At 43.2% G+C, this 22,899-nt stretch overlaps 1 protein-coding gene across 11 annotated transcripts in view; it reads left to right on the top strand.

The window, feature by feature from the left end:
- Window positions 1–13,510: 13,510 nt before the first annotated feature.
- Window positions 13,511–22,899, top strand: part of PCDH7 (protocadherin 7) — a 509,559-nt gene continuing 500,170 nt past the window's right edge. For all 11 annotated transcript variants that reach the window (XR_009549043.1, XM_007519289.3, XM_007519288.3 and 8 more), the window contains exon 1: window positions 13,511–16,971. Coding sequence is in view for 10 of the 11 variants with exons in the window: in XM_007519289.3 (XP_007519351.1) it covers window positions 13,795–16,971 (3,177 nt within the window). In the remaining variant the exon portion in view is untranslated. The remainder of the gene's footprint in view (window positions 16,972–22,899) is intronic.

Here is a 22,899-nt window from a genome sequence, read left to right as displayed (position 1 = left end):
ACCCCACTAGGGAAAAAGTCATGACTTGCTGAGCTTCTTGCCAAAAACAAAGCATACAAAGATAAATTGTAGAGATATTTTAAATACCAATGACAACAATGTGACTAATCAAAGAAAAGAGATCTATAATTGTCATAAATATTCCTTTAATTTTTATAAGTATGCTTTAGTATACATACAAAAATGAATGGATACAAATAAACGTGTATGTTGTTATTTGTTGGCTTTCTTTCCTCTAAGTACTTATTATTAATATCAAACTTATTAGATGTTACTAAAGCATTTAAACATTAACTTTTTAAAACATTTCTTTTTAATGCCTTATTTTATTTTTCTTGTATTTGATAAGACTGAGAGAAACTAAAAAAAAGAAAGAGAGAAACCTGAAACACTACTTCATCACTCTTGAAGTTTCCTTCCTTCCGATGAAGACCAGGGACTTAAAACCATATATATATATGTATATATATTAACATATGCACTCAAACAAGTGTGCCACTGCCTGGTCCCCTAAACATTAGTTTCATATAATAGTGCTTAAGTTATTGGAAGTGATGAAGTGTGAATGCCACTCAAGTACTCTATTTTTGCTCCTAAGGGAGAGTTATTTCATTTTCAGTTGTATTCAGCATAGTTGTATTATGATAGAAAATGACGACATTATTGTCCTTATTTAGAGATTAAATAGTATTTAAGAAGATACATATAGGCACCACGTTGGCAAGGGTGACTCTGATGGTTGATTTCATGTCAACTTAACTGGGCCTTAGAAGTTCAGGTCTTGGGTGGGGTATAGCATAATGCTTATGTAAAGAGACTTTCATTTCATGCCTGAGGCTCTCAAGCCCCAGGTTCAATCCCCACTCCACCATAAGCCAGAGCTGAGCAGTGCTCTGGGAAGAAGAAGAAGAAGGAGGAGGAGGAGGAGGAGGGGGAGGGGGAGGGGGAGAAGGAGGAAGAAGGAAGAGGAGGAGGAAGAAGGAAGAGGAGGAGGAGGAGGAGAAGAAGAAGAAATCTAGGTCTTGGGGTCGGGAGGTGGCACACCTGGTTGCACAGGTTAGAATGTGCAAGGACCCAGGTTCAAGACCCCAGTCCTCACCTGCAATAGGAACTTTGTGAGTAGTGACGCAGGGCTGCAGGTGTCTCTCTGTCTCTCCCTCTATATCACCCTCTTCCCTCTCAATTTCTGACTGTCTCTATCCAATAAATAAATAAATATAATAAAAATATAAAAATAAATATTTTAAGTCCAGGTCTTTGGTCAGTACTTGGTGGGGGTTGGGTGTATGTGTGTGTGTGTGTGAAGATGTTATGAAATGAAATTAATGTTTAATTTGTACACCAAATAAAGTATATTCTCTTCCTTAATGTGACTGATCTTTACATAGGCCTTACTAGAACAGAGGGGTTGAGGATGAAAGAACTTCTCTTAAGTGACTGACATAGATTTTGTCAGCCTTGGGATTGGAACTGAAATATCACCTTGATTTGGGACTTGCCATTTTTTAAATGGAAATTTAGTCCATAAGCTCACCTTGTTCTCAAGTCTTTGGATTTTGGTTAAAGCTGCATACTGACTTCCTTGAGTCACCAACGTGCTAATTGCAAGTCAAAGACCATTTTCTGTGACTGTGTGAGCCAGGAATTTGTAATCTCTCTCTCTCTCAATCTCTCTCTCTATATATATATATATATATGTTTCTCTACAACCTTAATATATGTACTTGCTCTTAAATATGTCTATAATTAAAAGAGGCATACATCGGTTCTGCTCATATGACTTTCACCAGAGCAATGTACCAAACTTCTAGACATTGTGGAAGTATGTTTCTTTCCTTGCCTTAATTTAGTTAGGCATTACTGGTGACTAATGAACACTGACCAGTACAGTCATTCCGTACACTTATGAGTAAAGCAGTCCTGGGTTTTAGTAGACTCTGCTTCTATCACAGTTCTTGTCTACTCTTCAGGTATATAACAAAATTCAAAGATATAATAGAAGTTGTTCAGTCAAAGGTGGCCAAAAAAGCATAAGATCACACCTGGCATTGAGGTTATATGAATATTATTTAATTCTACTCTTTATTAGAAAAATTATATATATTATATATAATATATATAGCTTAGACTTGTTCCTCTATGTGTATCATAAGGGTTCAATCAATATTACCAATTTCTCTAATCATTGTCACAGTATGGTACACTATAGACAAAAATTACATTATCAATAAACCTTTAAATAGAGCATCTTTCTGAAAATATAAAGAGCGCTCACTGTATTACTAATGCTGTGGCATGGATTATAGTGATAGAGAAAACACTGTAGGGAGACAGAAAGAAGATATTAATGAGTAGGACTTGTCCTTAAACACTGACTGTCATTACCTAGATAAATAAAATTTCTTATATTGAATATTCCTTTCAAGATGTTTTGAATAAAGCTAGTGTCCTTGGAAGTTAGATATAAATGGCAGTTGTACATTGATTTGGCATAAAGGAGAAAGGGATTTTTTTTTTTTTTGGCTCCAGTTTTATCGCTGGGGCTGGGTGCCTGTACTATGAATCCACTACTTTTGGAGACCATTTTCCCCATTTTCTTGCTCTTATTGCACTTGCTATTGTTGTCATAGCTGTCGTTGTTGTTGGATAGGAGAGAAATCAAGAGAGGAGGGGAATACAGAGAGAAGGAGAGAAAGACACCTGCAGACCTGCTTCATCGCTTGTGAAGCAACCCCCTGCAGGTAGGGAATTGGGGACTCGAACTGGGATCCTTACCCCTGTCCTTGTGCTTTGTGCCATGTGTGCTTAACCCACTGTGCTACCACCCAGCTCCCAAGATAGGAACTTTTAAATACAATTCTATTCTAAGCTTCAGCCTAGAGAATGCTGAAAAGGCTGTCAGTTAAAATCAGCTATACTGCAGACTGATCTTTGCAAAAGACAGAAGACTGATTCAGTAAAGTAAGATAAGCAAGAAAGATGTCTGGAGTGTCTGCTAATGGATAATATTTCATAAACTAATTAGATCACTCTCCCATTAAAATGTAAGGTGTTTTAATAATAAATCATAACAGGGGTTTTCAATGTTTTAGTTTTCAAACATGAACAAACTGGATGGGATACCCAGCACTTAGTCATCTTATACTTGTGTTATGACTTTATTATTTAGCCTTCTTAGCCTCCTTATACTTGAGTGTCTTCATCATACTATGTCTAAAAGATCCTCTATAACCTGATAATTGAATTTATTAGGAAGCTTAACTTCTTAAGATCTCAGTATCGTCTGTCCTTTGTAGAAAACAATCTCTAAAACTTAATATTTTCTTATATTAGATGATAATTTTCAAAAATGTAATAAAAACTATGAAATGTGTTGAGAATGGTGTCTGGCATATAAATGTGCCATGATATGGCAATGACTTCCATTACTAATCCAGTGCTGGCAGTCAGCATCACTTAAATTAGCAAACAGAATATTCAACTTTCAGTATCTATTGCTGAGTAACAAACTACCCTGAAACATAGTAGCTTTTAAAAAATGAACATTTTAATGTATTGCACCCACATTTTGTAAATCAGGAATTTAGGCAGAAATCTAGTAATGATTATCAGGTCTGGATACAGTGGCAATGATGATGACAACTACTCAGTGATGTGCAAGATGGCTTCACTCATATCTAGTGCCTTGCAGAGAATGACTGTTGAGCAAGGCCCAGTTAAGTTGTAGGTATTTGCAGTACCTACATCTCCTAAGTTTTCCAGCCTGGTAGTCACAGGGTAATTACATTTTTCTATGTGGATAACTTTTATGTGTCAGCATAGTGCTTTTGTTAATATTATGAGGCAGAAAGTGGCAGTGCTCTTTCCACCGTTTTGGAACTAGTCACATAATCTCACATCTTCAAGGGCAGAGTATGGAGAATTAACCTCTCAGTGGGAGAAAGGATCATTTTCATGACATTACAAGGTACAATATAAATTCTTCACATTATGAAGAAAGCATTATATCACTAAGTGTGTGGATTATGTGACATGACATGGGATGCATTTTAGTCAGAGCTTATATATACGGGGTTTCATTTGCAGAGTTTAACAACACATGTTCCATAGCGCACCCAGATATTGTAGTAGTTCCTTTTCTTATACATAACATGAAATATTGTATCACATACTCATATTTCAATTTGTTGTGATACCCATGAAGTCTACAGCCTAAAAAAGAAAAGACTAGCTAGAAAATATTGGGTTATGGGAATTGTGCGGAATTGTACCCCTCTTACTCTATGGTTTTGTTAATGTCTCCTTTCTTAAATAAAAAATTGAAAATATATATTGAAAGGTCAGATATAGAAAATCATTTAGGATTTGTTAGTTCTTATCATCCCTGACCCATATTCTTGTTGTTTGTTTGTTTATCACAAGTCTTTAAAACTAAAGTGAGTAAATAAATGCCATTCATTGTTTAGGGAGGGCCATACAGAAACTAGAAAGTGTTTGTTATGGCTTTCAGGTACAGTTCAATGACTTCTGAACAAATGATGAACAATGCAAGTGTAACTGTTGCAATTAATAAAGTTTAAAAATATATGTAAGATAGAAAGCAAGAGGTTGGGGTTGGGAAGTGTCTCAGCAGAGTATCACAGGGAAGTAGCTAGAAGACTAAGTAAACATGACTTTTATTTTCAACTCCCTATTTGTTAGGTGAAAATGGGAGGTTTTATGAAAAGTCATTGAAAAGATAAGGGTAGGTACTCTTTCTTACCTCCAAATAGACAGACAAATCATCTGGAGAATTAGAAGGAAACATTCAAAAACAGAAAGATCCAATAAACTTGATTATACTGTTACTAGTCACTGCTGCTAAGTTAATAAATAATGCATATAATACTACATATAAAAATTTGTGATATTCAGAATTACATAACCTAAGTTAGGCAAATTCAAAGCTTCTAGTCACATCCTCTTATTATTATTTTTTAAATCCATTTATTTAGAAACAATACGGAAAGTCAGTCAAATAGGGCCAGTAAGCTAGCTACTTAATATTTTTTAATATTTATTTCCTTTTTGTTGCCCTTGTTTTATTGCTGTAGTTATTATTGTTGTCATCGTTGTTAGATAGGACATAGAGAAATGGAGAGAGGAGGAGAAGACAGAGAGAAAGATAGACACCTGCAGACCTGCTTCACCACTTGTGAAGCAACTCCTGCAGGTGGGGGGGGGGGGATCGAACTGGGATCCTTAAGCTGGTCCTTGTGCTTTGTGCCACCTGTGCTTAACCCGCTGTGCTACCACCCGACTCCCCAGCTACTTAATGATTTTTTTAAAGTTCTGCTCACTCACTGTAGTGTAGCAATGGTAGGGATTGCCCTGGCTCTCTGAAGGGAGCTGGGTCATCCTGACCTCCCCGTCAAGGAAGGCTGTGCCTTCAGGGAAGGCTGAATGCAGCCTTCAATGTTCCCAGCTGCGACCATGAACTGCCAGCTCAGACGGACAGGAACTCAGAGGTTATACAGGTTCTTATACTAAGTATGAATCCACATGGGTCCTAGGTCAAATCGATGGGGTTTACAGTTAATGGCATTTATATACTTGCATCATGTTTGGAAGCCACTCTCTGCTCTAATCTAGTTTTCTTGCCCTACCATCAACTCTGACGCCATCTTCTCAGACAATATTTTTAGGCTGCCTGCATGTTAGCTCTCAGGCTCAGGCAAAAATTATTAAGGTCATGGGCCCCTTGGAACATACCTAAAATAGACTTTCTAGCTTTTTCCTCCACAAAGACCCCAAATTTAATCAGCTCTATCCTTACCTTTGGGTTCCTATTAACAATTTGTTTATATATTTTATTTATTTAATTTATTTCTTTATTTACATTTTACTGCCTTTCAGCCATCAAGTTGTAGATGCTTCCATGATGCCATCCTGACTTCCCTGGGCAGATGACCTCATCAATGTGTCCTGGAACCTCACCTCTCCAGAGCCCTCCCCTACTAGAGAAAGAGACAAACAGACTGAGAGTATGGATCCAACCGCCAATGTCCATGTTCAGTGGAGAAGCAACTACAGGAGCCAGACCTTCCATCTTCTGCACCCCATAAAGAATTTTGGTCCATACTCCCAGAGGGATAAAAAATTGGAAGTTTCCAGTGGAGGGGGTGGGACACAGAACTGTGGTGGTGAGAACTGTATGGAATTGTACTGCTGTTATCCATGATCCTGTTAATCACTATTAAATCAGTATTTTTTTTTTTTTAAGTTCTGCTCAAAATGTTAAGCTTTATACCAGTCAATACAGGGAAAATACACTAGACTAGAATATATTGCTAACACTAGTCATCATCAGTTACAAATTCTTTTAGAGTTATGAAGAACTTGTCTTGTGAAAAGAAAAGAATTTCTACCAGTGACTGAATAACACAACTAACTGATTACGGGGACATGTATTTGAAAGCCATATTGTCTATCTGGTAAGTCTTTACATCTGCTTCCCTTGCACAGTTCGTCAAATAAGTGCTAAAATAAACATCTAAAACATACTATAACTTCCCAAAGTCAATCTGAGTTTGAATTTTATGGACAGTTTCCAGTTATTGGTCTTAGAGCAGGACTGTGATCATTTAGACTGGTTGCACTGAACAATGAATTCATTTCCATCATCCATGTTCCATTTGGAAATGAACTTCTACTTTCACTTATGATTTCCCACACCCTAGTCCGTGGCCTCATCTAACCACAAGGGGGGCAAGAAATACAATCCTACTCTAGATATAGAAGTCAGAAATATTTGAGATGTCCAGCCAAGGTAGTGAAGAAAGGCAAACTGTCTCAAGTTCATGCTGCAAAGGGCAGTGGGATGCTCAGTTTTGCCACAATGACAGGAAACTTTTTCAGATTGCCAAAAATAATAGTTTTGACGTAAGTTTATTTTACCCAAAAACACACCCTTATATATATATTCCCAGAAAAGATTCATGTTTGCAAATATAAAAATTAAAGTACAATTCCTACAAATTATTTTGTAAAAGGCAATGTTTGTCAGCTATGAGATAGTATATTTCAGAAGTCTGTGTTACTTTGCGGAGGTTTTAGCATTTAAAACTTAGAAATGGGGGGTCGGGCGGTGGTGCAGTGGTTTGGGTGCATGTGGCGCAAAGCGCAGGGACCGGCATAAAATTCCCTGTTGGAGCCCCCAGCTCCCTACCTGCAGGGGAGTCGCTTCACAGGTGGTGAAGCGTATCTGCAGGTGTCTGTCTTTCTCTCCCCCTCTCTGCTGTCCCCTCCTCTCTCCATTTATCTCTGTCCTGTCCAACAATGAACAACATTAACAATGGCAATAATAATAATAACCACAATGAAGGTACAACAACAAGGGGCAACAAAAGGGGGGAGGGAATGGCCTACTGGTGCCGTGGAGTCATGGTGCAAGCACCAAGCCCAGCAATAACCCTGGAGGGAAAAAAAAACTTTGAAATGGAAAAAAAATAGACTGGCCAATGTATGTAAAGTTTAAAGTAAAAACCACTTCTATGAATTATCATTTTAAAGCCAAAAACACTCCACTTACATCAGCAAACCACACTGCATATGAAGTATGGTCAGGTGAGTACAATCATTTTCATGCATTTCTTCTCTTTAAAGAGGTTATACACCAGGCATGTGGGAATAGTTTATCCAGTAGGTAGTAAAGTGTTCACTTAGTTTAGTCTTTTTCATGTATGTGCTGTGTATGTGGAAATTCACTGTCCACTGGCTGACTTTTTTCATTCAAAGGATAGATTTAGAGAAAGAGGGAAAGACAGCACAGTAGCAGAATTTTTCTCATGCCTTGACACTCCCCGGTGGTGTTGGGGATGCAACCTGGGCTCTTAACATACACTCTACCTATTGAGTTATCTCTTGGGGTTCCTGCTTAGTTTAGTTCTTAACTTATGTTCTTTTATTGATACACTGCAATACATGACTTTGCATAAGGTGATTTTTTTTTATTTAAACAGGTCTACTGGTTCTATTTCTTGGCTGGAGACCAATTAAATAATGACTGATGCTAGCAGTTATTACCTGCTTAAAAGGAAATCTGTGGTTTTCTTATTTAAACTACCTAGTTCTAATGTCCATCAATATGTCTTTTATTACAATGTATAATTCAGCCATTTCAGTCTACTACACATTTAATACTATAAACACGGATTTAAGACATCAAAACTAACCTGGAGAGCAGAAGTATACTTGCTATAAATCAGTGTTTATACCTACCTACATTTACTATTTGAAGTGACATGTGTAAAGCAGAACTACTTCCAATGACTAGAAAAATAAAATTCAAAGTATTAAATTTACCTAAAGAAATGGAGAAACCAGTAATCACCAATGCCTCAAAAACAAGTCTCTACAAACATAAGTGCAAAGAGAGGACTCATTTTTAAAAGATGAAAGGTCAAAGGATTGGGAAGCTGCAGGGATGTCATTTCCTCCATTCGTCCCTTGGTGGAGTTCTTGAGTCACTTTCTCCCTTCCAGTCAACTGTTTTATAATTCTTTCCAGAACTGGTTATCATGTTTACTGTATTTAACCTTTTTCTTGTGTTATTGCGTCTATAATACGCTGTATTATAGTACAGCGTCTATAATAAATGAAAGTTTCGGTTCCCGAGATCATATCTCCAATTCCTACTTTTGTATTTTATTTACAAATTTTTCTTGTTACTTTTCTTTTCCTATCTTTTCCTGAAGCTTAAACTATCAATATAGCACCAACCCTGAATGCTGTTTTGCAGCTCAGTCATTAAGATTTCTTAACCGCAAAGCCATTTCAATCAAGTAAGGCTAATAGATAAAATTTTTTTAAAAGACGAAAACTACCTTGGCATAGACAAGAAGTCGTTGGGCAAGTTTTGTCTGTTAATATGTGGTGATATTTCTATAAACAATCTTTTTTTTAACATCTTGGTTTCAAAGGAACTGTTGTTTTCTTGCCCTTTAAAAAAAAAAAATCTCCAATACTTTTAACAGTTGCTCAAACATTTTGTTTCATACAAGTGATTACGTCCTATCACTCAGATCAGGGCTGGCCTTAGGACACTGATCTCCTTTTCTCTCTTCGGTTCTGGCGGCCAAAAAAGCAGCAACAGCGGTGGCGGTGGCAGTAGTGGCAGCAACAACAGCAGACTCTTTAATTTATTGCAGCCGGTTACACTTTCGATGCCGTTTCCTTCTGAACCCTTTCCTCTCAGGTTGAAAAGATAAATGCAGCCTGGGTCTGAAAAACCAGGCGGGGGTTGTGGGTGGGATCAAGGCCGGATATCATATTCCCTCGGTGAGGTCTGGTACCAGGGGAGATTACGTCCCCCGGTTCCATTTAATGAAATTGCTGAGCACTTGTGACACCGGCAGTAAGACTGCGGAAGTGGGGCGGGGGTGGGGGCGGGGGAGAGGCTTCCCGCCTCCATTCATCCTCCGGTCGGCGGCCGGCAGGAGTGACTGTCCCCAGACAGGGGGCGGAAGAGGACTGGGAGCTCCTGTACAGACAGAGGCGCCCCGAGGGCTCCTCACACCTCGCCCACCCCCTCACCCCACCCCGCCCATTTTGCTCTCTTCCCAAAAAGCTGTAGGCCGTGGCTCCTGGGCTGCTCTGGCGGAAAGGTCGGAGCCAGGGAGCTCGCGGGGAGGGTGGAAGGGAGGAAAGCAGGGAGACTGTTGGGCCCTGGCAGTCTGGCCACACTGCTCTCCATGCTGCACACGTCGGACCCATTTCCCACGCTGGCTTGGCTTGGGCGGCAGAGTTGGTAGGGCAGAGAGTAGGGAGGACGGGCAGGAGACTGCCTCCTGCTTGCCATGGGGAAATCACTCCACTGTGAAGGACGCTCAGCATCCCCTGGTCATCTGGGAAGAAAATTACAGCGCCTTGCTGAGAGAAGAGCACCCTACTCTTTCGCCCCTTGCAAAGCCAGCGCCTGTACAGTGCGCGCCGGCGCGTTGGGGGTGGGGAGGTGAGGGGGGGCAAATGTTTGCAGAGGCGCAGGGGCTTGCTCAAGTTTACTATCTGGCCAGGGAAGAGAGAGTGCACTGGTCTCCACCGCTCACCCGACTGCCTGAAGTTTGTACTGTCTTAGCAAAGGCGTGAGGGGAGTGAGTGCACTGCACCATATGGTAGTGCATCGGAATGCAAGGGTGCGAGCCACCCCCACCGCCCCGCCCCCCCCCCCACGGCTTGTCTCCATTTTTGACTGTGGGGGGTTAAGGAGACATTCTGATAAATCATTTGGCCAAATATAAATAAGGGGATCTGGCTTTACTGCCACCTTACAGAGTGAGAAGGCGCTGCGGCACCCGCCCCCCACCCCTGGATACAGACTGCGGCGGTGCGCACTGAGTCTGCGCGCGGGGCTTTTCTCGCTGATTCTGCAGATCTATGGTGGCCAAACTGGGTTGGTGGCAGCAGGGGTGGGGGTGCAGGGGCAGGGGGCGGGTTTCCATACTGACCCGGGAGGAGGAGTAACTACCCTGTGAGGGCAGCGCTTTAGCTGATGGGAAAATACTTGTCAGTTCTGTGGCACGTATCACACTCACTTCCTTCGTGCTTCTGTGATCCCCCCCACATACACCCCAAAGGAAGAGCTTGGAAATCTCAGCCACCTCCCCCTCTCCCCCATTCCTGCCGGCTGCGCTCTCCCAAACAACCGCGCGCTACAGCTGCTTGTAGACTTTATTGGTGTTTGTCTTGTTTAAATCATCCTACCTCCTCACACAGGTCTCATAAAGGCAGAGTACCCACTCTGGACGGATTTCTTTTTTCGTTTTAAATTTTCCTTTAAAGGGGAGGGCCTAGAGATTGGGCAGATGAGGAGAGAGCCAACCAAATCCCAGTAGCAGTCCCCTTTTCCCTTGAGATGGAAAGAATCCCCACCGCCGCCCCCCCCCAAAAAAAAAAACGCTGCCAGCCCCAAACCCTTTAATCTACCCGCCCCCTTGGTTTAACAGCTTCTAAAATAAACGAAGAGTAAATGGCCACAGTTCAGAAAACATTAGAACTGAAATCTGATGAACCGAACTGCGGTGGGCGTTACTGAAAACCGGGGAAGCCTGGCGTTGGGGAATACGTGCACAGCCGAGTGGCACAAAGTCAAAAGAAGGAGAGTAAAAGAGCTAGGGACACTTAGGTACACAAAGTTGTCATTAAAGTTTATTTCCCTTGTATCCAGATAGGTGACGCTACACTTTGCCAGTTATTAAAGGCTGCAGGTTTCTGCTCAGAAAATAATATCGAGGCTTCCAACATGTGTTTATTCCCCAGGCGCGCGTGCACACACACGATCAGCACCCCCCAACCCACTAGCAAGCACGATGACAGGAATGCCAAGCACTTAAACAAAGCCTCTCTCTTCTCTCTCTCACTCTCTCTCTCACACACACAAACACACACACACACGCAATGACATCAATCCCGAGTCCCCCAAAGAGTGCTCTCCCTATAAAAGATACTCCCCACCACACACACACACAGACACACTCGAGTTTGATGTTCTATCTTAACTACTGCAGCCCATCTTGGTTTCTCAGAACACTCGGTGTGGCTCTCTGGGTGCCCGCAGAGTCCTCCCCAAGGCCACACTGGTCACCTCGTCTTAACTGCTGTGCTAAATCGAGAGCTGGTGACACTTTGAGTGTGGGGAATGCCGGCTAAGGAAAGGAAGGCGGCTAAAAGGTCCCTGACACCCGCTCCAGCGCCCTCACACACGCACTTGGCATTAGTCAGAGCAAGGAGGGCATTTACCAGCCAGAGGGGGGCGGGGGAAGCTAGTACCCCAGGAAAGACTAGGGAGGTGTATTCGTGATGGAAAGGGGGGAGGGGCTTTGGCTTAAGAGGCCCTGGCTGGAATTGGCCGGGGGAGCTAGAAGCTGTGTTTTCCGGAGCGCGGCGGCTGTCTCCCTCCCCCGCCCTCCTCCCTCCTCCCTCGCTGCTAGTGTGTAGTATCGGCGGCTCGCCTGCTCCCGCCGCCGCAGCAGCAGCAACGTCAGGGGCAAGCTCGAGCCCACAGCAAACGGGCGAGCTCCCCGCAGCAGTCACCACTTAGGGCAAACTTGCTTTCCGGCTTTCCTCCGGCGAGCGGGAGCTTCCCATTTGCAGTTCAGTGTCTGGGAATCGAGACAGCCCGGGGGTCGGCTGGAGCGCCCGCACCAGATTCTCCCAGACACGAAAGGGGACGAGACAACTGCGGAATTCACCCGCCGTGCCAGGGCACTTCCGAGGCAACAACTGACTGGCACTTTTTCTCCCTTTGGCAAACTGATTTTTTTTTAAGCTACTTGGCAGCTGTTTCTGACTCCACCTCCCTCCTTTCCTCCCTCCCCACACTCCCTCCCCAATGCCTTTGGCTTTTCTTCAGAAATCCGGACAGAATTGGCATCTTTGTTAATTGCCTTTGGGAGAGCCCGGCGTGGGGTTTTCTCCAAGCCAGCGTCTCTGACACACAGAGCCTGGTTTGCTCACCTTTGAACTGCAAAGGGATCAAGTTTGGCTCGAGTTGGCCGCATTGGGACTGGAAGGGAGCGTGCAGGAGAGCCAGTGGGAGAAGGGGAAAAGGGGAAGGAGAGGCGGGAGGAGGGAAGAGAGAGGGAGGAGAGAGAGGAAGGGAGGGGAGGGATCAAGAGAGAGCGGGGAGAGAGAGAGAGAGGCTGCAATCTCCTCCCTGAATCGCGCACAGCGCTGCAGATCCCACTGCTCCGACATGCGGGCCGAATGCAGGTGAGGGAAGGCACGGACTCTGCGGCTGCCAAGCCAAACTTGGGCACCGCGCGGTGCGCTCGGCTCAGCCCTCGCCCCCGCGGGCGAACGGCGGCTGCGGTTTCAGGCGGAGGCTTCGTGACTAATGACCTTGCGCAGAGTTAAGAAAAAGAGCGAGAGAGAAACCCCCGCTCTCGTGGGTGAAAAGGGACTGAGTCTCCTGGACGACTCAGAAGATGGTTCGAGCTGCTCTCCGGCTCGCAGGGGAGACTCGGACTCGGACGGCTGAGTGACGAGACTCGTCTCTACCGCACGGTGCCAGGAGCGACCTGCTGGGGATTTTTTTTTCTTTCTTTCTTTCTTTCTTTCCTTTTCTATCCGAGGACTGGCTCTCCCGCTGGCCGAGTGGAGTCGGAGTTGAGACCGGCTTGTTCCTGGCCCAGACACCCCGAGCAGGGAAGCGACTCCGTTGGTTTTGGGCAGCAGGAACAGAAGCTGGGTGCAGAGTGAGCGGCTGGAAGGTTGAATTGGACTCAACTCGAGTAGCAGCACAGACCGGCGGGGTTGGCAGGTGGGGGAAGCTTCAGGCTTGCTCCCCGCGGATTCCCGGCTCTGCCGCCCGCTGGCGGAAGCGGTTTCGGCCGTAGCCAACTGAACGCGGACTGGAGCCCGGGATCCTCCTCCTCCCGCTGCGGGGATGACTCTGGGGGTGGGGGCGCCGAGCCGGCGGCGCGCAATGTCCCGTGAACTGTGAGTACTGCGACTGAACGGCGGCCAGTGAGCGGGCGATTAGCACCCATTGCATGAATTATAAAACAATAACTTTCGGAAGAAGCAGCAGGAAAAAAAGAAAAAGAAGGATCGATCGTTGGTTCACCACCACCACCACCCGCCCCCCTGGCCAACTCTGCTCACTGCTCTTGCCCCCTCCCTCCTCTCTCCCTCTTGCTTCTTCCTTTCCCAGAGAGGGGGGAGGACTGGGAGGAGGGCAGGCGGCCGGCTCCAGAGGAGGGGGGCACCGAGGGGGGCCGTGATCAGAAGGAGCAGTAGCAGCAGCAGCAGGAGAAGATGCTGAGGATGCGGACCGCGGGGTGGGCGCGCGGCTGGTGCCTGGGCTGCTGCCTCCTCCTGCCGCTATCGCTCAGCCTGGCGGCCGCCAAGCAACTCCTCCGGTACCGGCTGGCCGAGGAGGGCCCTGCGGACGTTCGGATCGGCAACGTTGCCTCGGACCTCGGCATCGTCACCGGCTCCGGCGAGGTGACTTTCAGCCTGGAGTCGGGCTCGGAGTACCTGAAGATCGACAACCTCACGGGCGAGCTGAGCACCAGCGAGCGGCGCATCGACCGCGAGAAGCTGCCCCAATGTCAGATGATCTTCGACGAGAACGAGTGCTTCCTGGACTTCGAGGTGTCGGTGATCGGGCCCTCGCAGAGCTGGGTGGACCTGTTCGAGGGTCGAGTCATAGTGCTGGACATCAACGACAACACGCCCACCTTCCCGTCGCCCGTGCTCACGCTCACGGTGGAGGAGAACCGGCCGGTGGGCACGCTCTACCTGCTGCCCACGGCCACCGATCGTGACTTCGGCCGCAACGGCATCGAGCGCTACGAGCTGCTCCAGGAGCCCGGGGGCGGCGGCGGCGAGGGCCGGCGCGCTGGGGCTGCCGACAGCGCCCCCTACCCCGGGGGCGGCGGGAATGGCGCGAGCGGCGGCGGCGGCGGCGGCCCGGGAGGTTCCAAGCGGCGGCTGGACGCGCCCGAGGGCGGCGGCGGCACCGGCCCGGGTGGCCGGAGCAGCGTGTTCGAGCTGCAGGTGGCGGACACCCCCGATGGCGAGAAGCAGCCGCAGCTGATCGTGAAGGGGGCGCTGGACCGCGAGCAACGGGACTCCTACGAGCTGACCCTGAGGGTGCGCGACGGGGGCGACCCGCCTCGCTCCTCCCAGGCCATCTTGCGGGTACTCATCACCGACGTGAACGACAACAGCCCCCGCTTCGAGAAGAGCGTGTACGAGGCCGACCTGGCGGAGAACAGCGCCCCGGGGACCCCCATCCTGCAGCTGCGTGCCGCCGACCTGGACGTGGGGGTCAACGGGCAGATCGAGTATGTGTTTGGGGCGGCCACCGAGTCGGTGCGGCGGCTGCTGCGGCTGGACGAGACGTCGGGGTGGCTCAGCGTCCTGCACCGCATTGACCGCGAGGAGGTGAACCAGCTGCGCTTCACTGTCATGGCCCGCGACCGCGGCCAGCCCCCCAAGACCGACAAGGCCACGGTGGTCCTCAACATCAAGGACGAGAACGACAACGTGCCGTCCATTGAAATCCGCAAGATCGGCCGCATCCCCCTCAAGGACGGGGTGGCCAATGTGGCCGAGGACGTCCTGGTGGACACTCCCATCGCCCTGGTGCAGGTGTCCGACAGAGACCAAGGTGAGAACGGGGTGGTCACCTGCACCGTGGTGGGCGACGTGCCCTTCCAGCTCAAGCCCGCCAGCGACACGGAGGGCGACCAGAACAAGAAAAAGTACTTCCTGCACACCTCCGCCCCCCTGGACTACGAGACCACCCGGGAGTTCAACGTGGTCATCGTGGCCGTGGACTCGGGCAGCCCAAGCCTCTCCAGCAACAACTCCCTCATTGTCAAGGTGGGAGACACCAACGACAACCCGCCGGTTTTTGGCCAGTCGGTGGTGGAGGTGTACTTCCCGGAGAACAACAGTCCTGGCGAGAGGGTGGCCACTGTGCTGGCGACAGATGCTGACAGCGGGAAAAATGCCGAGATTGCCTACTCGCTGGACTCGTCCGTGATGGGGACCTTTACCATCGACCCTGACTCTGGGGACATCCTTGTCAACACCGTGCTGGACCGCGAGCAGATGGACAGGTATGAATTTAAAGTCAATGCCAAAGACAAAGGCATCCCAGTCCTGCAGGGCAGCACCTCAGTGATTGTGCAGGTGGCTGACAAGAATGACAATGACCCTAAGTTTATGCAGGACGTCTTTACTTTTTATGTGAAAGAGAACTTACAGCCCAACAGCCCCGTGGGGATGGTTACCGTGATGGATGCTGACAAGGGGCGCAATGCAGAAATGAGCCTGTATATAGAAGAGAACAGTAACATTTTTTCCATCGAAAACGACACTGGGACCATTTACTCCACAATGTCTTTTGACAGGGAACATCAGACCACGTATACATTCAGGGTCAAGGCTGTGGATGGGGGAGATCCCCCCAGATCGGCCACAGCCACGGTCTCTCTCTTTGTGATGGATGAAAACGACAATGCTCCCACTGTCACTCTCCCCAGAAACCTTTCCTACACTTTACTGCCACCTTCGAGTAATGTCAGGACAGTAGTGGCTACAGTGTTGGCAACAGACAGTGATGATGGCATCAATGCAGACCTGAACTACAGCATTGTGGGAGGGAATCCCTACAAGCTGTTTGAGATTGACTCCAGCAGTGGTGTGGTGTCCTTAGTGGGAAAGCTCACCCAAAAGCATTATGGTTTGCACAGGTTGGTGGTGCAAGTGAATGACAGTGGGCAGCCTTCCCAGTCCACCACGACTCTGGTGCATGTGTTTGTCAATGAAAGTGTTTCTAATGCAACTGTGATTGATTCTCAGATAGCCCGAAGTTTGCACACACCCCTCACCCAAGATATAGCTGGTGACCCAAGCTATGAAATTAGCAAACAGAGGCTCAGTATTGTCATTGGGGTGGTTGCTGGAATTATGACAGTAATTCTAATCATCTTAATTGTAGTGATGGCACGATACTGCCGGTCCAAAAATAAAAATGGCTATGAAGCAGGCAAAAAAGATCACGAAGACTTTTTTACACCCCAGCAGCATGACAAATCTAAAAAACCTAAAAAGGACAAGAAAAACAAAAAATCTAAGCAGCCTCTCTACAGCAGCATTGTCACTGTAGAAGCTTCTAAACCAAATGGACAGAGGTACGATAGTGTCAATGAGAAGCTGTCAGACAGCCCCAGCATGGGGCGATACCGATCAGTTAATGGGGGACCTGGCAGTCCTGACCTTGCCAGGCATTACAAATCCAGTTCCCCATTGCCAACTGTCCAGCTTCATCCCCAGTCACCAACTGCAGGAAAAAAACACCAGGCCGTACAAGATCTACCACCAGCCAACACATTTGTGGGAGCAGGAGACAACATTTCAATTGGATCAGATCACTGCTCTGAGTACAGCTGTCAAACCAATAACAAGTACAGCAAACAGGTAAGATGCATCACAAATCTATTTAAGTATCTCAGAGAGGGCTGATAACTCTGAAACAGAGAATCTGCTGCAAAGTTTTGTCCTCTCTCTTTTAAAGGTACTTCAAATTGTGTAATCAGGGGCTTGATGCTAATTCATATACTTACTTTCATATACCATTACTTTAGGAGAAGTTTTACATCAGGTGTCTTTTGGTTAATTAGACCAACATTTGCCAAGCTACTAAAGTAACTCTCCAAAGAAGGTAGTGTTTTTGCACTTGTTTTCATATTTCACAGTTCTAATTCATGCAACATTTCCTGTTTCCAGAATAAATATTTATGTATTGTTTGGATGGTTAACTCTAACCTGGAGTTGCTTTCTTTTGTGGCTACTGAGTGGATTATTGCACCCAGAGAGAACATTTCAAAAGTTACTGCTGGTGTCTATGCAAATTGGACACTATAAAAGTTTTAGCTGTGTTATACATTATGCAGGATTTTTCAGAGAACTGTATGCTGATTCATGCAAATGTAGTACCAAGTCAGAAAGTCAAATACTTACTACTTGGACAAAAATGCTGGTGTAAAAGAATTTAATGACTAGTAAATAGCATTGAGAAGTCCATTTCAATATTTAAATATCTGTGATATTTAGATTTCTATGAAAACATGTAATCATCATTTGCAATCTTTGTGTTGGGTATCAAAAGTCTGTAAGCAAAAGTAAGCTGCACAAAACATTCATTATTTAAGCTAACTCACAGAAATGTTTGTGTTTGATTAATTGTGCAAACACTATTTTGGGTATGTATTGTAACATACTGAAACTATAAAGTTTATATGGAATATCTGACACAGTTGCTTCTCAGTGTGATATGAAAAAAATGTATGCTTTGAAGTGAACTTTAGAAAACTTACTATTGAAAGGTTTGATTGTGAGGTATAAGGAACACTCACAAAATTTACTTTTTTTTTGCATCCACCAAAGTTTTATACACAGCAAATAAAACCTACTGGAAACTGTTGTATCTAATGCTGGACCAACTCTGGTAAAACACCACATATAGCTTGCTGTCAAAACTCATCTCAAAAACCACATTTGTTGACTGTCAGGTAGTACTGAGTAATATTGTTTTTCCCAATTATATCATACCTGTGGGCATGCATGATCTGAGTAATAAGGCAAAGAAAAAAGTCAGTTTATTGTTTTATTAAAGATGTTATTGATGAATTTATCATTGGTATTCCAGAAAGGTGATGCTAATTTCGCAGTCTTTATACTTTAAAGTTTGTTTTCCCAAAGAACTGCTTGCTGTATGAAACACTTTACAGTAGGTATTTGGATAAGAAGAAACAAATTTAGCCTGCTTGTTTGACAGTCTAATGCAATTCAAGAAAACATAGGCTTTAAGAACATTGCATTAAATGGATTTCAGAAATGTCTTTTGATGCATGTCAGCCTGAGTTATTTATTTTTTAAGTGAAATTTGACAAGGAGAAACTTTGTCTTTTTAAAATTATTATTATTCTTTTACCTGGAGTTAGGAGCAGATGTTGTTGTACTTTTGCTGCTTTTTATCAGTTTTGTAAATAAAGACAATCCCAGTTAAAATATAACACTTTTATAGGCACACTACTGAGTAACCCCAGATAAACTGAGAACTGCACAAACTGCCTTAAGAAATGATAACTTGTAAAGAGATCTTTCTGCAGGGTTTTTCTCAGCTGTCATTCACATAGGACTTTTTTGTCCTATGGCTACGTGGTATTTACATCCTGAATTGTAATTTTACACTTTTGAGTGGACCTATCAAATGGCAGAATTTTAGATAGTTTATGCAAATACCTCATATGTTCCCTGCTGTCACTTTAGCTTCCTTTGGCTCATTAAATAGGGTTACTCTACATTCTTGAATATTTAAAACAGTCAGTATAAGACTGTTGGCATCCTGTTCAAAAGGCAAAGTGATATGCTTATAAATAAACTAATGTCTGGTGTTCCTCTCTAACTGAGCAAAGGAATTCATATACCAAAAAGGAAGAAGTACAAAACTTTGGTTTCAGTCATTCAGTTTGCCAAAAGAGACTTTGAGCAATGTATAGATCTTTAGGGACTCAAAAGATGTATAGTTTCGACCACAGTAAGTAGCTGACCCACAGTGAAATAAAAGCAAACGTAATACATTACCCTTAATGCCATTAGTCATACTGATATGCTTCATCTCCCTAATATTGCTGTCAAGGGACAAGGGATTAATTTACAAAGTTGCAATCTGTTTAGAAGTCTAGCTTACTCAAAGTATATGATTTTCTATTTTTACTTTAAAAGTATTACCTTTAATTTTTATACTACTGCCAAAATGCATTCTCTTCTATTAATCATCACACACACACACACACACACACACACACACACACACACACACACATATTTCTTATCCTCCTTCCCCACTAAGTTTATCTAGGAAAACACTGAAGAGCAACTATCTTTAGATTCTTTACAGTATAGATTTTGAATCTGTGACCTCATCTAATATAAAGCCTTCACTTTATATATATATATATATATATATATATATATATATATATAATTTCTTGATATTGTCCTTTACTTGTGGTTTAATGGAAGTGATATATGTTACACCGTTCTGTTCTTATTTTCATGAGAATTAGGTATTTTGAAGTACTATTCTTAAATGCTGTTAACACTCTCACTGTAATAAGTTAAACAGCTCTGTAGGAGTAAGTTTGTACATAATGCCTGACCCACCCACCTCCTTTTTGTATTGCTTTCACAGACTCTAGAAATACTCAAATCACACATTCTTTAGTTACCCTTTGCCAAAATACAGGAGGTTAGTGTTATAGAGTGGCTGAAATTCACCCATTAGAAAAACTGAGGACAGGGCCCAGGTCTAAATAGTTCAGACCTTTGTTGTTCAAGCAGAAACATTTGCTCTGAACTATACACTGTTTTTCGATGAACAAAATGTGGATCACTGACAGTATTATTGAGATTAAGTGTACCTTTCATTTCATTCTTCCTGTGCTTAGTAAACCTTGTCTTCCTGTTGGTAAAGTTTTGTGACCTGGAGGTACAACTGTGCTTTTGACATGTAAAATAAAGTCAGAATAATTCTACTATCCTGACTATGTTTTTCATTTGCAGTGTTTAATTATGTATGTTTTCAATTTTCCTTACAAATTAATATAATTCCAAAAGATTTGTACACAATATGAAAGCACAGTTACACCTTAACTTTTCTTATTTTTATTTATTTTATTTTCCAGAGCACTGGTCAGCTCTGGTTTATGTTGATCCAGGGAATGAACCTGGAGCCTCATAGCCTCAGGCATGGAAATCTTTTTACATAACCATTATGCTGTCTCTCCTTAACTTTTCATACTCGGGTCCCTTTGTACTTATTCTTGCCTTGCTAACATCTTGACAATGTACTCACAAGTAAAATTTCTTACTGTATTCAGTACATGGAAAATAAGATACTTTTATTTTTGGCAAGGATATAGAAGATACAGTTTGAAGAAGCATTCATTTAAAAAGCCGTTTGTAGCTCATCCTGAAATACTCAAGAAACATTAATATTAACTCCAGTGACAGTTTTCCTTGCATAAGGAGCTGCCGGATGTAGACTGAATAATGTTTCCCTTAATTGATCAAGTTGTGTTCAATGTATGCATGGTATATATAGCAAAAATATGGGCGGATTTTGTTTTAATTGCTTTAATTTTGAAAGAAAATAGGCGACTAGCCACCATCTATTAGAGTGTTGAGTGCTAAGAACACCTAAGTTACCAATTAATTTGTGGACACACTGTGTACTTTATCAGTAGGAATACATCTGAATAGAAATCCTAATCATTCCTTCCAGTTTCAATTCTACAAAAGCAGTTTCCATTACATGATTCTCCTGTCTGTAAACAAGGTCATATTCAAGAGAAGCAATGGATCTGCAGATTTTGGAATTCCTGATATTTCCCAACTTGCTATGAGAACTTAAGAGTCTGTTAATCAGTGGGAGTTAGGGTATGTCTACAGCCAGAAGGTGTCTAGCAAAATGACTTTGTGTACATCTCTGGCTATCTGGAAAGGAAGGAAAAAATCTTCTATTGATTTGATCTGCAAGGAATGTGCAAATTTATGGAAGTTCACTGTGATAATTTTAGCTTCATTCAAAATTTATACTGATTTTATGATTTAGACATAAGACCACAGAAACAATTTAAAGATTCCAACCAATTCTGTTTTGAGTAAGTACTACTTTGTAGGTGGAAAACTATTCATATGGTGTATATGTATATGTATATGTATATGTATATGTATATGTATATGTATATGTATATGTATATGTATATGTATATGTATATGTATATGTATATGTATATAATCCCGCTTCATTCCCTGTATCTGTCTCTTTCTGTTTCTCATTCTCTTTGTCTTTCTAGCTCTTCACACATACACATATACATGCATATTCATATGGTGCTATTAAGCTAGTTGTGATAGTCTAAAACCAATATATGAACATTTGAACTTTATTTTTAAATATTTATTTAATATTTATCTATCTATTGATAGATGAGGGAAATTGAGAGGTAAGGTGGATTGAAGAGAGTGAGAGACAGACAGATAGACCGAGGGAGAAGGAAGTGGCAGATCTGCAGTACTGCTTCACCATTTATGAAACTTCTGCAGGTGAAGTCAAGCTGCTTGAACCCACATCCTGGTTCACTATGGCATGTGCATTGTGCTGGGTGTGCTACCACGTGGTTCCAACAATTGTACTTTAAACACATACACATTGAAGCCAAAATATGTCAAAATTGCATGCTTACAGTCTATCTAAAATCGCATTATGGAATTAAAAGATATCAACCAGAATTGTCCCTCGTTTCACAGATGAGGAAACTTAGTCATAGTATGAAAAAAATAACTTGTTTATGATCACAAATTATCAGTGAATAACGTGGATAAGGTTCCAAGTTTCCAGAGTTCATGGGTTAGAGTTCAGTATTTTTTATTATATATGTCCAGAGAGAAAAATGGAATTTCTATATAATTTTTCTTATTCTTTATTTCAGTAATGAAGAAACCTATGGGTACTTATGTATGTATAATTAACTATATATGTTTTTTAAAGAATTTATTTATTCATGAGAAAGATAAGAAAGAGAAAGAGCCAAACATCTAGTACATGTGCTTCCAGGGATTGAATTTAGGACCTCATGCTTGAGAGTCCAATACTTTATCCACTACACAAACCCCTAAACCACTTAATCATAAAGTTATTAATGAAAACTGTCAGTGATATTTTTACAATACACTGTTATTGTTTAGTTACTTTTATCTCTAAAATTTTCAGTGAAACCATATTCATATCTTAAGAGAGATACAGCAAAAAAGATAGAGAGAGACTAAAGCACTGCTCAGCTCTAATTTATCATGCTGGGGATTTAATTTGAGACTTTAGAGGTTCTGGCATGACCTTCTTATTTTAATAACCATTAGGCTACTTCAGCAGCCCAACAAAAAATTTTATGTTTGCTGAACAATGACAGTTTACAAACTTCTACCTAGAATTTTGTATATCCTCAATAAAACCATTTTAATTGCAAATTGAACAAAACTTTCATAACCATGTATTTTATTTTACACATTTTATACGTTCTGATTGGGGTGATGTTTTACCTTTTTCATCAGCATTGATGTTTCCCATTGGCTTCTGTGCCTCTGCATTTTTCCAGTATTGTATATGTTTTCATTGTAGTCTTAGGCACACCATTGTGAATTATCTTTTCCCCTGAATTTTCCTTCCAGCAAATTCTTAGAAGAATGTGTATGTGGCATTTTTTTTTACTTTCAATTTGATGGCTCCCTTATTAGGCACTTAAATACCTAGTATATTTGATTCTGAAAGTTATGTTGATA

Source organism: Erinaceus europaeus, chromosome 3 (assembly GCF_950295315.1).
Source record: "Erinaceus europaeus chromosome 3, mEriEur2.1, whole genome shotgun sequence".
Taxonomy (NCBI): Eukaryota; Metazoa; Chordata; class Mammalia; order Eulipotyphla; family Erinaceidae; genus Erinaceus; species Erinaceus europaeus.
Note: the sequence above shows the minus strand (reverse complement) of the source record. Positions and strands in the feature narration are given on the sequence as shown.